Source organism: Lissotriton vulgaris, chromosome 8 (assembly GCF_964263255.1).
Source record: "Lissotriton vulgaris chromosome 8, aLisVul1.2, whole genome shotgun sequence".
Classification (NCBI taxonomy): domain Eukaryota; kingdom Metazoa; phylum Chordata; class Amphibia; order Caudata; family Salamandridae; genus Lissotriton; species Lissotriton vulgaris.
The window spans coordinates 342,382,201-342,394,768 of NC_141696.1; the positions used below are offsets into that span (position 1 = coordinate 342,382,201).

The 12,568-nt window shown below is 41.0% G+C and overlaps 1 protein-coding gene across 1 annotated transcript in view; it reads left to right on the top strand.

Moving 5' to 3' along the window:
• Window positions 1-12,568, top strand: part of EFHC2 (EF-hand domain containing 2) — a 413,024-nt gene that overhangs the window by 230,757 nt on the left and 169,699 nt on the right. The window contains exons 10-11 of the mRNA XM_086934106.1: window positions 7,306-7,502; window positions 9,272-9,405. Coding sequence (XP_086790232.1) covers window positions 7,306-7,502; window positions 9,272-9,405 — 331 coding nt within the window. The remainder of the gene's footprint in view (window positions 1-7,305; window positions 7,503-9,271; window positions 9,406-12,568) is intronic.

The following is a 12,568-nucleotide window of genomic DNA, read 5'->3' on the forward strand; positions in this document are numbered from 1 at the left end:
AAAAACAAAGATTACAGTGAGGTTATATTTAGGAAATAGAATTTAAAAAACCTTGTGAATTCATTGAAAGAAATCAAAGGCTCAGGGACATTATAGTTAGTAAATAGACTAAAAAAAGTACAAAGTCACTGAAAAAAGCAAAGGTCATAGGGACTTTATAGTTCGGCTTAGATTTCACTCATACAAAACCATTCAAATTCAGCAGTTATGGTTACCTGAGCAAACTATAACGTATGCCCCTGCAATTAACTGCTTATGACCTCACATATTTCATCACTCATGACATTGTCTGTGACATCACTGATGACATCTTAAAATACATCACTAATGACATCACCCAGTAAGTGCATTCTCAATCGATTTGTGGCTGGGCCCCAGGGCCGAATTTGGCCCGTGGAGGGAGGCTGCATATCCCCCTCCCCCATTAAGTCATGCCCAGCCCTAGGGAATGGGGTCCCCGGGGTTGTTCTGGTCCTGGTCCTGGTGCTAATTTCACGAAGCTTAACCTGAACAGTAAGCACTTTCACATATAAACATAGCAGGTGCCCCCGTTGAAGCTCTATTTCTGTGAAGGAAATATGATCCTAACTTCTGAACTTGGCGAAGGCAAAGCAAGTGTGTTTTCTCTGCAATTCCATATTGAAAAACGATCTGAAATCCTCTGTGGATGTGTCTACATCATTGATCTATTGGAGCGCAATCTGTATGTGACTGTTATGAGTGGGTTCTTTCTTGTCCTGTTTTGGGAGAGTCCATGGTTCTCCCTTTGAATTGCTAGTAGTATGCAAATGTGGAAGTCACTTGGATGCTTCCCTAATTGGCCTCGCCCAATGTAGTAGTTTCCAAAGATCTACCTCCCTTTTGCCAGGATGATGGGCTGCTTAACAAGCGGCCCCCCAGCGTTTTACCCGCCAATTTTGTTGAGATTAAGTTCTTGATGCTGAGGAATATGAGGATATCTCCTCCAAACAAAGAAGCATTTACCTCATAAAGTTGAGAGGCAGGACCCTTTATTGGTGGAATTTTACATCTTTGTAATCTCGTTTTCTTCTCTATAGGAGGATTTATATTATCACCTATTTCTGGATAAAGACGCACCAGGAACAATCACATTGCCAAAACACACATAAGGTCACTGGTGAAATTTCCTTGTAATCCATTACGCAGCTGTAGTGTGGATTACGTACTGGATTTTTACCCAAGGAGGTAGTCCTTTTTAATTAACCAGTAGAAAGAACTCAACTTGGGTGGATATTTTGTGCAAAACTCTGGACTCTTGTTGAATAACAGAGTAGGTGCAGTTCCTTTGTGGCCCCGCCCAACGTAGTAGTTTGCAAAGGTCTTCCTCCCTTTTGCCAGGATGATCGGCTGCCTAACAAGCAGCCCCCCAGCGCATTACGCACCGATTTTGTTGAGGAGTTGTTGATGCTGAGGATTATGATGGCATCTCCACCAAACAAAGAAACATTTACTTCATAAAGTTAAGAGGAAGGACCCTTTTTTGGTGGAATTTTACATCTTTGTAGTCTTGTTTTCTTCTCTGTAGGAGGATTCATGTTATCACATATTTCTGGATAAAGACGCACCTGGAACAATCCCATTGCCAAAATGTACATAAGGTCACTGGTGACATTTCCTTGTGCTCCATTACGCAGCTGTTGTGTGGACTACGTACGGGATTTTTATTTTACCCAAGTGTGTAGAACTTATTCATTAACCAGTAGAAAGAACTCAACTTGGGTAGATATTGTGTGCAAAACTCTGGACTCTTTTCGACTAAAAGAGCAGGTGCAGTTCCTTTGTGGTCCCGCCCAATGTAGTAGTTTCTAAAGGTCTACATCCCCATTTTGCCAGGATGATGGGCTGCTTAACAAGTGGCCCCCAGCGCGTTACCCGCCAATTTTGTTGAGCAGTTCTCGATGCTGAAGAATATGAGGACATCTCCACCAAACAAAAAAGCATTTACTTCATAAAGTTAAGAGGAAGGACCCTTTTTTGGTGGAATTTTACATCTTTGTAGTCTTGTTTTCTTCTCTATAGGAGGATTCATGTTATGACATATTTCTGGATAAAGACGCACCGGGAACAATCACATTGCCAAAACGCATATAAGGTCACTGGTGACATTTCCTTGTGCTCCATTACGTAGCTGAAGTGTGGATTACGTACTGGATATTTTGTGCAAAACTCTGGACTCTTGTTGAATAAAAGAGCATGTGTGGTTCCTTTGCAGCCTAGTCACTCACACAGCAACTGACATAACTACACAGACACTCATATACCCACTCAGACACTCATACAGACACTCATGCACCCACTGACAGACTTACAGACCATTACAGCCACTCACACAGCCACACATAGAATCATTCAGACACTCATGCACCCATTCACAGACACACTCAGACACATACACCAATTCATAGACCCACTCATACACTCACACAGCCATTAACATGCCAACTCAAAGACTCACACACCCACTCACAGACTCATACAGCCACTCACACAGCCATTCAAAGACCTACTCAGAGACTCACATACCTACTCACAGACCCACCCAGAGACTAATGCACCCACTCACAGCTCCACTCAGACACTCATGCGCTTACTCACAGACTGACTCACACACTCATGGAGTTACTCGCTAACCTACTTTGTCACTCTCACACCTATTCACAGACCCACTCAAACACTCACACACCCACACACAGGCCCACTCAGACACTCATGCATCCACTCACACGTCCAGTAAGACACTTATGCAGTCACTCCCAGACCCATACAGACACTCATACACCCACTCACACACCCATTGAGACACTTACACACTGCTTCACACACCCACTGAGACAATCATGCACTCTCTCACACACTCACTCTCAAAGGTTACAGGTAGGATTTTTTTAAACCTTAGAAATTCACTTAAAAAACAAAGGTTAAAGGGACATTATATATAGGAAGAAGAATTTAAAAAAACTGTTGAAATTCTCTGTCAACACCAAAGGTTACAGGACCGTTATAGTTAGACTCACATTTCACTTCTACAAAACCAGTGAAATTCAGTAGTTATAGTTAGGTGAACTAATTATAACTTACGCCCTTGCAATTCACAGCTTCTGACCTCACATATTAGATTACTCATTACATGGTCAGTGACATCACTTAATACATCTCAAATTACATCACTGATGACATCATCCACAGAAGCACTCGGACATGCACTCACACACTTTTACAACCTCTCATACACCCACACAAACACTCACATACCCATTCACAGACCCATGCAAGCACTCACAAACTACTCACTCATCCATAGAGCCACTCATGCAACCATTCATCCACCCACACTGCTACTCATACAACCTTTCCCTTACAGCTACTCCCACTCCCACTTATTCACCTATACAGCCACTCACTCATAGAGCCTCTCAACACAGCCACTCACTCACCGATGCAAGCACTCACTCACACACCCACTCAAATACCCATTTAGACATCCATACAAACACTCACATATCTGCTCACTCATCCATACATCCATTCACACAAACACAGTACAATATAGCCACTCACACACCAACTCACTTAACCAAACACCCACTCAAACAACCACTCATTTGCCCATACAGCCACTTACACAGCCAGTCACTCACTCAAATAGCCATTCAGACACCCACTCACTCACCCATACATCATTCCTTATGTGCAAGTTCTTACCCTAATTTGGCTCTTTTCATGTGCTTGAAGATACAGGACTTATACCCTCATCTCTTGTACTGATGTTTTATATCCCCTGACCTAATTTTTTCTTCCCCTCCCAGTTTCCGCTATATACATCTATATATCTATATATTGTTTTTGTTTCTTTAACTATTGTACTGCTTTGTTGTAACCTCTGTACCTGTTTCCTTTGTTTTGTATGTGATGTCTGCCCGACCATCCTTAAATGTGAAGCGCTCTGATATCCTTCGAGATCATGTTCGCGCTATATAAAACTTTAGAAATAAATAAATAAAAATAATGCATTTACACACCCACTCACCCACCCATATAGCCACTCACCCATAGATCCACTGATACACCCACTCACTCACCAATACAGGCACTCACATAGCCACTTACACACCCAGACAGCCCTCACAATCCTACTTACATACCATACAGCCACTCACTCACACACCCATACAGGCACCCAGTCAGCCACTCACACATGGATACACACATTCACACAACCATTCACATAATATATGTTAAAAATAGTATCACTCATTAGTAGTACACAAAGTATGCTATTTCAACTTTTGTAGTACCTTGGTATATATGTTTAACACTCATACTCACTGGATGATGTCATCAGTGACGTAAGCGGTGGTGTCACTGACCATGTCATGATTGATGTAATATGTGAGGTAACAAGCAGTGCATTGCGGGGGCGTAAGTTATAGTTAGCTCAGCTAACTATAACTGCTGAAATTCAATATATATGTTTGTAATTTTAATTTTTTTGGGGGGTGACCATCAAAACCCTCCACCTTTTCTTTAAAATAATTATATATTTACTGTAGTTCTTTAGTGGGGGGGATCCCCAACACCCTTTTTTTAAATTATTTTGCCACCCTGTACCCTTACCCACCCATAAACCCTAAAATACCCTTACTACCCTTTATCCCTAACCACTGCTAAACCCTAAAAATACCCTTACCACCCTGTACTCTTACCCACCCCTAAAGCCTAAAATATCTGTATGTTCCCTATACCCCCTACCCACTCTTAAACCCCAAAAATCCCTAAAATGCCATGCAAGTAACTCCTGTGTTAAGTGTCCCACTCCCCCCAGCGAGGACCCCATTGGCTGTGCACAAAGATATTTTGAGTGATTGATCCCAAGGAAATCCCGGGAAGGGCATCACTAGAGTGACATCAGTCCCTAGAGTAACACCAGTTCCCAGCTGGCAGTGTTGGCGTTTCTGCACTGGTACCAAGAAAGCAACAGGCAGAAACAGCATATCAGCGTGCTACAATGCTGATAAAGGCATACTTCACACTGAGTAATGTTTTCGAGGACTAGGCTAGAGCGGGCATCCGCTGTCTGTAAGCAGGCCTATTGTTACCTACATACATAACATATACTTAGAAGGGGCTTTGCTTCAGCCCTTGCTCATGATTGGATGGCTTTGCTCTTTATGTCAGTAGTCTGTTCTTTATTCCGTGACTTTCCTCCCTATTCTTGTCCTTGCCCCACCCACGAGCGTTTTGATTTCACAGTGCACTCACTGGGTGAGATGTGTTCTTCCACTGCGTACCTAAGGGGATTATTTTGCATTTACTATTGAGCACTATATGGGAGTGTCTATATTTCCTTGCATGCTCCCCCTTTTTCCTATTCATCCTCTTCCAAAGTGCTCTCTTTTTGCTGCCCTCTCCAATCTTCCCCACCGTACTTCCTGCCCCACTCCCTATCTTGCTCCCTGTGTTATTTGTACTGTGGCTTGCCAGCTGCACTGTGCTGCCGGGCTGCTCACTTGGTTTTCCTCCTCTCCTCCCACACTCCCTTTTTTTATCCTCCTCCATGACGTTCTCTGCCCAGTTATAAACCCCATTGTACCCCAATATAGGCCTGGGTAGTCTCCTAACCTTTCACCCACATTTACCCTGCCATTGTACCACATAATGGTTTTTGCTGCTGACCTTTTACATAGTTAAGTGCTGCATAAATGTTGTGTGGTTTAAACAAGCCTCATTTATTATGCATGAGGATTCTCAGAATCACAGCAGGATTACCATCTTCTGCATAATAACTGTGTATAAGGTTCATCACTATCGTCATACTCGGCCGACATGACACAGCAAGGTAGAATTTCTGAGGGTACCTTTTGGGTATATAAACACCACATCTTCACTGAGCCAGTCAGAGGAGAAAGACTTCCATGCGGACACATGACGCGAGACACTGATGTCCCAGCATGCAGACACTCCAGCATGTAGTGGTCTGACATTCCTTGCATGCTACACACCTACTACATACTTGGTACATTTAGGTAAATCTAGTTAGGGTTTGCACTGTAGGAGTACGCATTTCATTGTTATGTATCTATATGCCTGCATATATTCATTGTTTTAGCACTGTGGTAGAATTCTACCTTTTCTTTACCCTACTGGTGCTCATAACCGCTTATATCTGTTTATGACTAATCGTTGTTTCAGCACACGTATTTTATACTAGAATGACGCTAGTTCAACAAATACTTATTGAAAACGTCCCCACTGTTTACTCTTTGTGTATCTCTCTGAGACAAAGTGAGCATGAGTGACCAAGCGAAAAGTACTGTACTGTTTCTACGAACCCTGAGGAGTCAGAGTTGTCATGTTCGATAGGTGCCAGGTGCTATTCGCTCCTTGATAAGAGAGGCTTATAGTGGCACTGTGAACTAGCTGGTATACAGATTAACATATCCTTTGGGGGTGGCTGGAATCAGTCTGGGCACCAATCCCTTAGTTTATGTTGTCTAAACCCACAGATCCTATATAGATTGGTGGGAACTACACAACACCATACTCCCCATGATAATTTTCATTCTATTTAACAAGGGCCCAACAGCGGCAAACTACTGGGCTGCTTACTTCCCTGTTCGTGCCTCAGATACACTTATTTTTGCCTTTCTCAAAAATGTTTACTTTACTGTTCTAACATACTCGCCTGCCAAGTTCGAACAATACATTTAAAAATTGCTTGCTTGGGTCACAACGCACATGTAAGACTGCTTCACAACATCTGTGCACATGGTCACTATGCACGCATTTTGAGGTATACCTGTACAAGTGCCATAATGCACACATCATGATGCAAATGTGTACATTTGCTACGATGAGCATCAGTGGCCTTCTTGGAATGCTAGATTGCCCACCATGCATGAACATGTGGTGTCTCAAAGCAATCACATACATACGATTGGCAACAAGCATTGGCAAAGAGGTAGCTCAGTCTTCTAGGGCTTTTTCCCTTAGCAATGGCTTGATCAGCTGTTCAGCTTACATTGGCCCCATTTGTGGACCACTCCAATAAGTGAGAAGTAACAGGGGGCATTGTTTCAGGTGTATGCTAATATAAAAGTTGTGTATTTTAATCACAGTGAATATCTGTGTAGCTCTACATAAGCACATAACCGGAATGTAGCTGTCTGGTATGAGGGACCATTATTTACTTGAATGTAGCGGGCATAGTAAAGTTAAAACAAGCATGCACAGTGTACAAGTATCTCAAACATATTTTAACCACAGTGCTTGTTTATATTTTTTCAGGGATAGTTGGAGGGAAGTTTTTGGAAAGAGCTCGCATTAAGAAACCTGGGCAAGAAATCTACAAGAGTGAGATGTCCGAGTACTTCAAGCCTCAGGATCTGTTTGTTGGAGCCAAGGTTATCTTTAATTGTCATAACTTTGTGTTGGTGGATGCCGATGAATATGCATTCAATTACATGGAGGACCACTCTGATGAGGTAATTAATTTTTTTCTTTGTATCTCACCCCGAATTGTGGCTTCTCTTTTTAACTACTGCCGTTTCTTTTTACCTCAGATGCATTCTGTTTACCTCCCCTCCTTTCTCTTCTCTTCCTTGTCACTTTTCTCTTTCATCAGCCGTTTTACCCTTCCTTCCATTTCCCTTGTCCTTCCATCTCCCTTTCCCACTTCTTCTTCACCATCCATTTCCACTCCTTCCTCTCTATTTCTTTCTTTATTCTTCCTTATACGCTTCCCTCCTCCTTTACTTTTATCTTGCCTCTTCCCTTCCTTCCCTCATCCCTATCTTGCTTCTTTTCTTCTTTGCCTTCTTTTTGTCCTTATTATTTCCTTCTTTACTTACTTTCTTCCTCAACTGTCTTATCTGTCTCTGTCCTTCCCATTTTATTCCTCACTTCTCCTTTCCATTATTTCATTATTCCTGCTCCTCTTACTTACCTTTCCCATACTACCTATCTCTCTTCCTTTAGAATGCATCTCTAGTTTCCAGTCCTCCCTCTCTGCCCTAACACATTCTTTCTTCCTTCCTGCCGTTCTTCTCTCCTAATTTCCTAATCTTTCACTTCTTACCCAACTTCTCTCCTCGCACACTGCCTCCTTTATTCCTGCCTTCCTTGCTACCTTCATGCTTTTCTCTTCTTTCCTTCTTCTCCATTCCTCCTCTCCCTTTCACCCTTTCTTATTTCTTGGTCTCAGTTTTTTTGTATTCATACATTCCACAGAAAAATACAAACCTTCACTGTCCTGGCCAAGAAGCAACCTTGTTAAATCGGTCTATCAACTGTTATTTATTGTTGATTCAAAAGAAGGCCGCACATGTTTTCACTTGTACCTATCTGTCACTTCTGAGCAAAGAGCTTTTCTGACATTAAATTACTGGTCTGCTGGTTGGATGCCCTGGATTGTTTAAAAGAATAAAGCTCTCGGATAGAAAATGGGGTAGAACCGCTGTTTCTTCTAATACAAGCAAAGTATATAAGAGCCTCCTTGAACAAACACAAGAAACAGTAGAACTCAGTACTTATGACTGTCCTCTTAACCACATAACAGTTGTAGGACACCAGTAGACAATGGGTCGCATTAAAAAAAGTCTGCCAAACCAACAGCTTTATATTATTTGTGATCATTTTTTCCCCTCTTCTCTTTTCCCCTCCTCCTTTAATCAGTTGCTCTTTCGCTCATTAATTTCAATATACATATTTGAATTTCTTGAAAGGAATTACTTGTATTATAATGATCACATTTTTGAAGTTTTGATGTGATAGATTTTAAAATGTATGAAGGGAAAAAAGCTCCTGTGAGAAAAAGAACAGTGTGCGGAATTCGTTGTGTTAAATATTGATTAAGCATGTTATGCCTCATTTCCAGTTTGAAAAGTCAGAATGGAAGCTATTTACCATAACCGGCAAATATCTCACACGGGGGTAATGGTACTTAGCTGGAGTGGTTAACACCCTACCTCATTCCTCAGTCTAACATTCGAAAAAGCTTATAGACCCCAAACCAGAAGCAGTTGTAAAGATTTGTTGAATTTAACATTTGTAAGTTGCCTTTGTTGTGAAATCAGTAAATGTATTTTCATATAAGTGATGAAGCTAAGTGTTTTTACAGTACTGTAAACTCAAAAGCTCATTGTGTCAGTGATGGAAATTACGCTTGCGGTGCAAAACAAGACATTGTTTCATTCACAAGTCTTATAAAAGTGTGCTTGGGAAAAATTATATTTTGGTTCTTTTTTTCATTCAGTTCCCAGTGGCTGATATTTCAAAAGTCCTTATTAAACTCAGACAAGCAGGAGAACCAAAGTCCAGGGAGATTAAACAGCTGTTTGCAGCCAGCGACTCCGGAAACAAAAATATGATTGGATACGACCAATTCAGGTAGGAGCGCTCACACAGGAAAGCCAGGCTTCTCTAGGAAGTGTGGTTTCTACAGAAGCCCTTGATTAGTGAATATATGAAGCTGCTGTACTAAGTGGGGTGGTGCAATTGAGGGGCCTAGATATTTCAAATGATCTTTGCTACCTAATCCATCAAAATAATGGATATGAAAGAAATCCATTACATTGTTTCTCGGTTTGAAATGTACAATGATTAATAAATATTACAGTCTACCATTAATTAAAGAAGTCTGTACAAATGGATGGACCTTAATTCTTTAATCCTTCTGAAACACCAATCTTTTTCGGGGACTTTAAATTCCATTGTTCATTAACTCATAATCATCAATTTTCTAGATAATAACCAATCTAGCCAACCACTTAATCAAAATTCTGCTCTGTTTCCTGACCCCCCTCATCCTCTCGCTGCCTTCGATAAGATGAACCACAATATCCTCGTTACCACCTCAATTATGTGTCTATGTAAACAAGCAGATTGTTTAACTCAAGTTCAAGTTCAATTTATTTATGATTTTGGAACTCAGAAGAGATCCACATAAAAAGAAGGCACAAAAGATAAAACATACATTTTCGGACAGTAAAATATGGTTTACAAATACACAAAATCTTGTAAAACGTCAGATAAAATCAACAATGATAATCATAACCTCCATATGAAATTTTAATACATATCTAAAAAACATTTAAAAAAGTTAAAAATCATGTGACAAAACATTTCATTAGGTGGATTGTAAATGGCGTCTATAAATGAGGTGGAAGACAAAATGGATAGTTGTAGGCAGATTGGCCTCATCCACTTACGTCGATATAATAAAAGAGCCGGACAAATAAAGAGCACATGGGTACCATCCTGGATAGAATTATTACACAAATTACAAACTGGGGAGGAACAGTACCATTTGAACAATATATTATTCAGTGGAAGAGAATCCTGCCTCAATAAGAACCAAAAACGGCGCACTCTATGGGGGAGGTTCCAAGTAATGTAAGATTGTACCTTATTTATCAGACAGGAGTCAATAGCTGGGTGACTGCCTCTCTTTAAAATTCGGGCTTCTCTGTCCATAGAAAAACTTAATTTCCAGGTGGCCTGTTTCAAAATGGCCTTTAGCTGATATGATGATAAAGTAAAAAGTACAGATTCATCCAATTGAAGTCAACCGCAGTTCTAAAAATTTTTACAATTAATGATTGCTCATTTAAGGTTCCTAATAATTCTTTCTGAATAGAAGATCTTAATGTACCAGGTTCACCTTTTACAAGGCTTGTAACCCATCGCACTATCCCTGCAAGACCCTGTACCCAACTACTACGCAGACCAAACTCCAACCTAAGAGCAGCAACAGAACAAGCAGAGTTAACTGAGGCTAGGTTCCACAAGATTTTACCTTCTGTTATATTTAGAAAGCCCCATTTTCCTAAGTCGAGTAGTTCAGTACCATACAACAGGGAAGCTGGGATTTTAGCATGGAAAACCTCTAGTAGGAGTGCAAAGTGTCTTCTGCCTGTGGATCTGTAGAGGGAGATTAAGCTTTTACCTTGTGCCATTGCCTTCCGAATATTGTTTTCTATATGAGCCTTGTCACTTGAATTTCTGCACACTGTTTTTCCTAGGAAGACATATGATTTTACCACTTCCAATTTTTGTCCACCTACAGACCAAGCATAATTCCCATACTTCAACTTTTTCCTTCCCTGCATGCCCATTACTTTACTTTTAGACACATTTATCTTTAAGTGATGGGCCTCTGCATATTCCTGTAATACCTGCAGACGACTATTTAATCCCCTTGGTGTTAAACCAGTATTAATATGTCGTCGGCATAAAGCAAACAGACAATCAATTTTCCCCCCAGTAATGGGGCGATACCTTCACTTAAAGACAGGGCATAGGGGAGGTCAGATATATATAGGGAGAATAATAGAGCGGCCAATAAACAACCTTGTTTTAGGCCATTTGTTGTAGGAATAACTTGGGATAGACCTCTTTCCCCTCCCATCAAGACTCTACACCAAGTGTCAGTATGGAGAGCTCGAACTAACTCCAGAATGATAGCCGGCATGCCGAAGTTCGATAGTTTTCTCCACAGCAAAGGACGATCTACTTTATCGAATGCCGTGGAGAAATCTATGAAAGCTGCGTACACTTTCCCTCCTCGGACTTTAACATATTTTTCAGTTATTACTTGCAATGCTGTTAGAAAAAAGTACAATAGAGCAGACGGATTGTGGTTGCTCTACTCAAAGAACTATGGATAGTATTGATTTGACTCAATTTGTATAATCAATAGGTCTAGGACCATTGTTGTTTTGATACGTTAGATTATCCATGGCTCCATGCTTTCGCCTAAATCCGGTCTGCTCAAAGGGTAAAATTTCACCCAAGTCCACCCAGTCATTGATTTGCATCAAGAGGCCTTTGGCGAAGACTTTACCCACAACATCTAGAAGTGCAATTTGTGGGTAGTTATGTCGAGCGTCGCGGTCTCCCTTCATGAAGAGGGGGGCTAATATAATCTCTTTCCAAGACGGGAGAACCGTTTTATTTACAAAGCAGAATCAAAACACCGGAAATAGGATTTTACTCCACTTGCACTATTTTGTTTCAAGACTGAAATTGGGAGCTCATCCGGGCCCATCGCCCCAGAGGAGCGCAAACCCTTGATGGCCAATTCTATATCTTTTCCGGAAGGCGATCCATATGGTGGAAGGTCTTCATTTGTTCCAATACAATCAATTACAGTTCAGTTACTTGCATAAAAGTTCTGGATATAGCCAACCCATATATGCTCCTCGATAGCAACTGGGAGTGGTCTTGATCTGACTCCACAACCCTCCCCGATGAGAGGCCAGAATGTTCTTATTTGACCTTTCAATGCAGCTTCCCTCAATTTGATCCATATACTATCCTCCTCCCTCTCTTTTCTCATCTTAACCTTCACCCTAGTTCTCCTTCTCTTTAGTAGTAAAATTCTATGATATCTTTCGGAGGAGTAGGTCAGATACTGTTCCCTAATTAATTTGTTTATTTCAATATTAAATAGATCTAGAGATCTGGGAGTTACTTTTTTGGTTCGACTTTTTTGCAATTGCAATCACCGTATTCATGAAGTCAGCAAAACATGCTATTTCAAAGCCGTTCC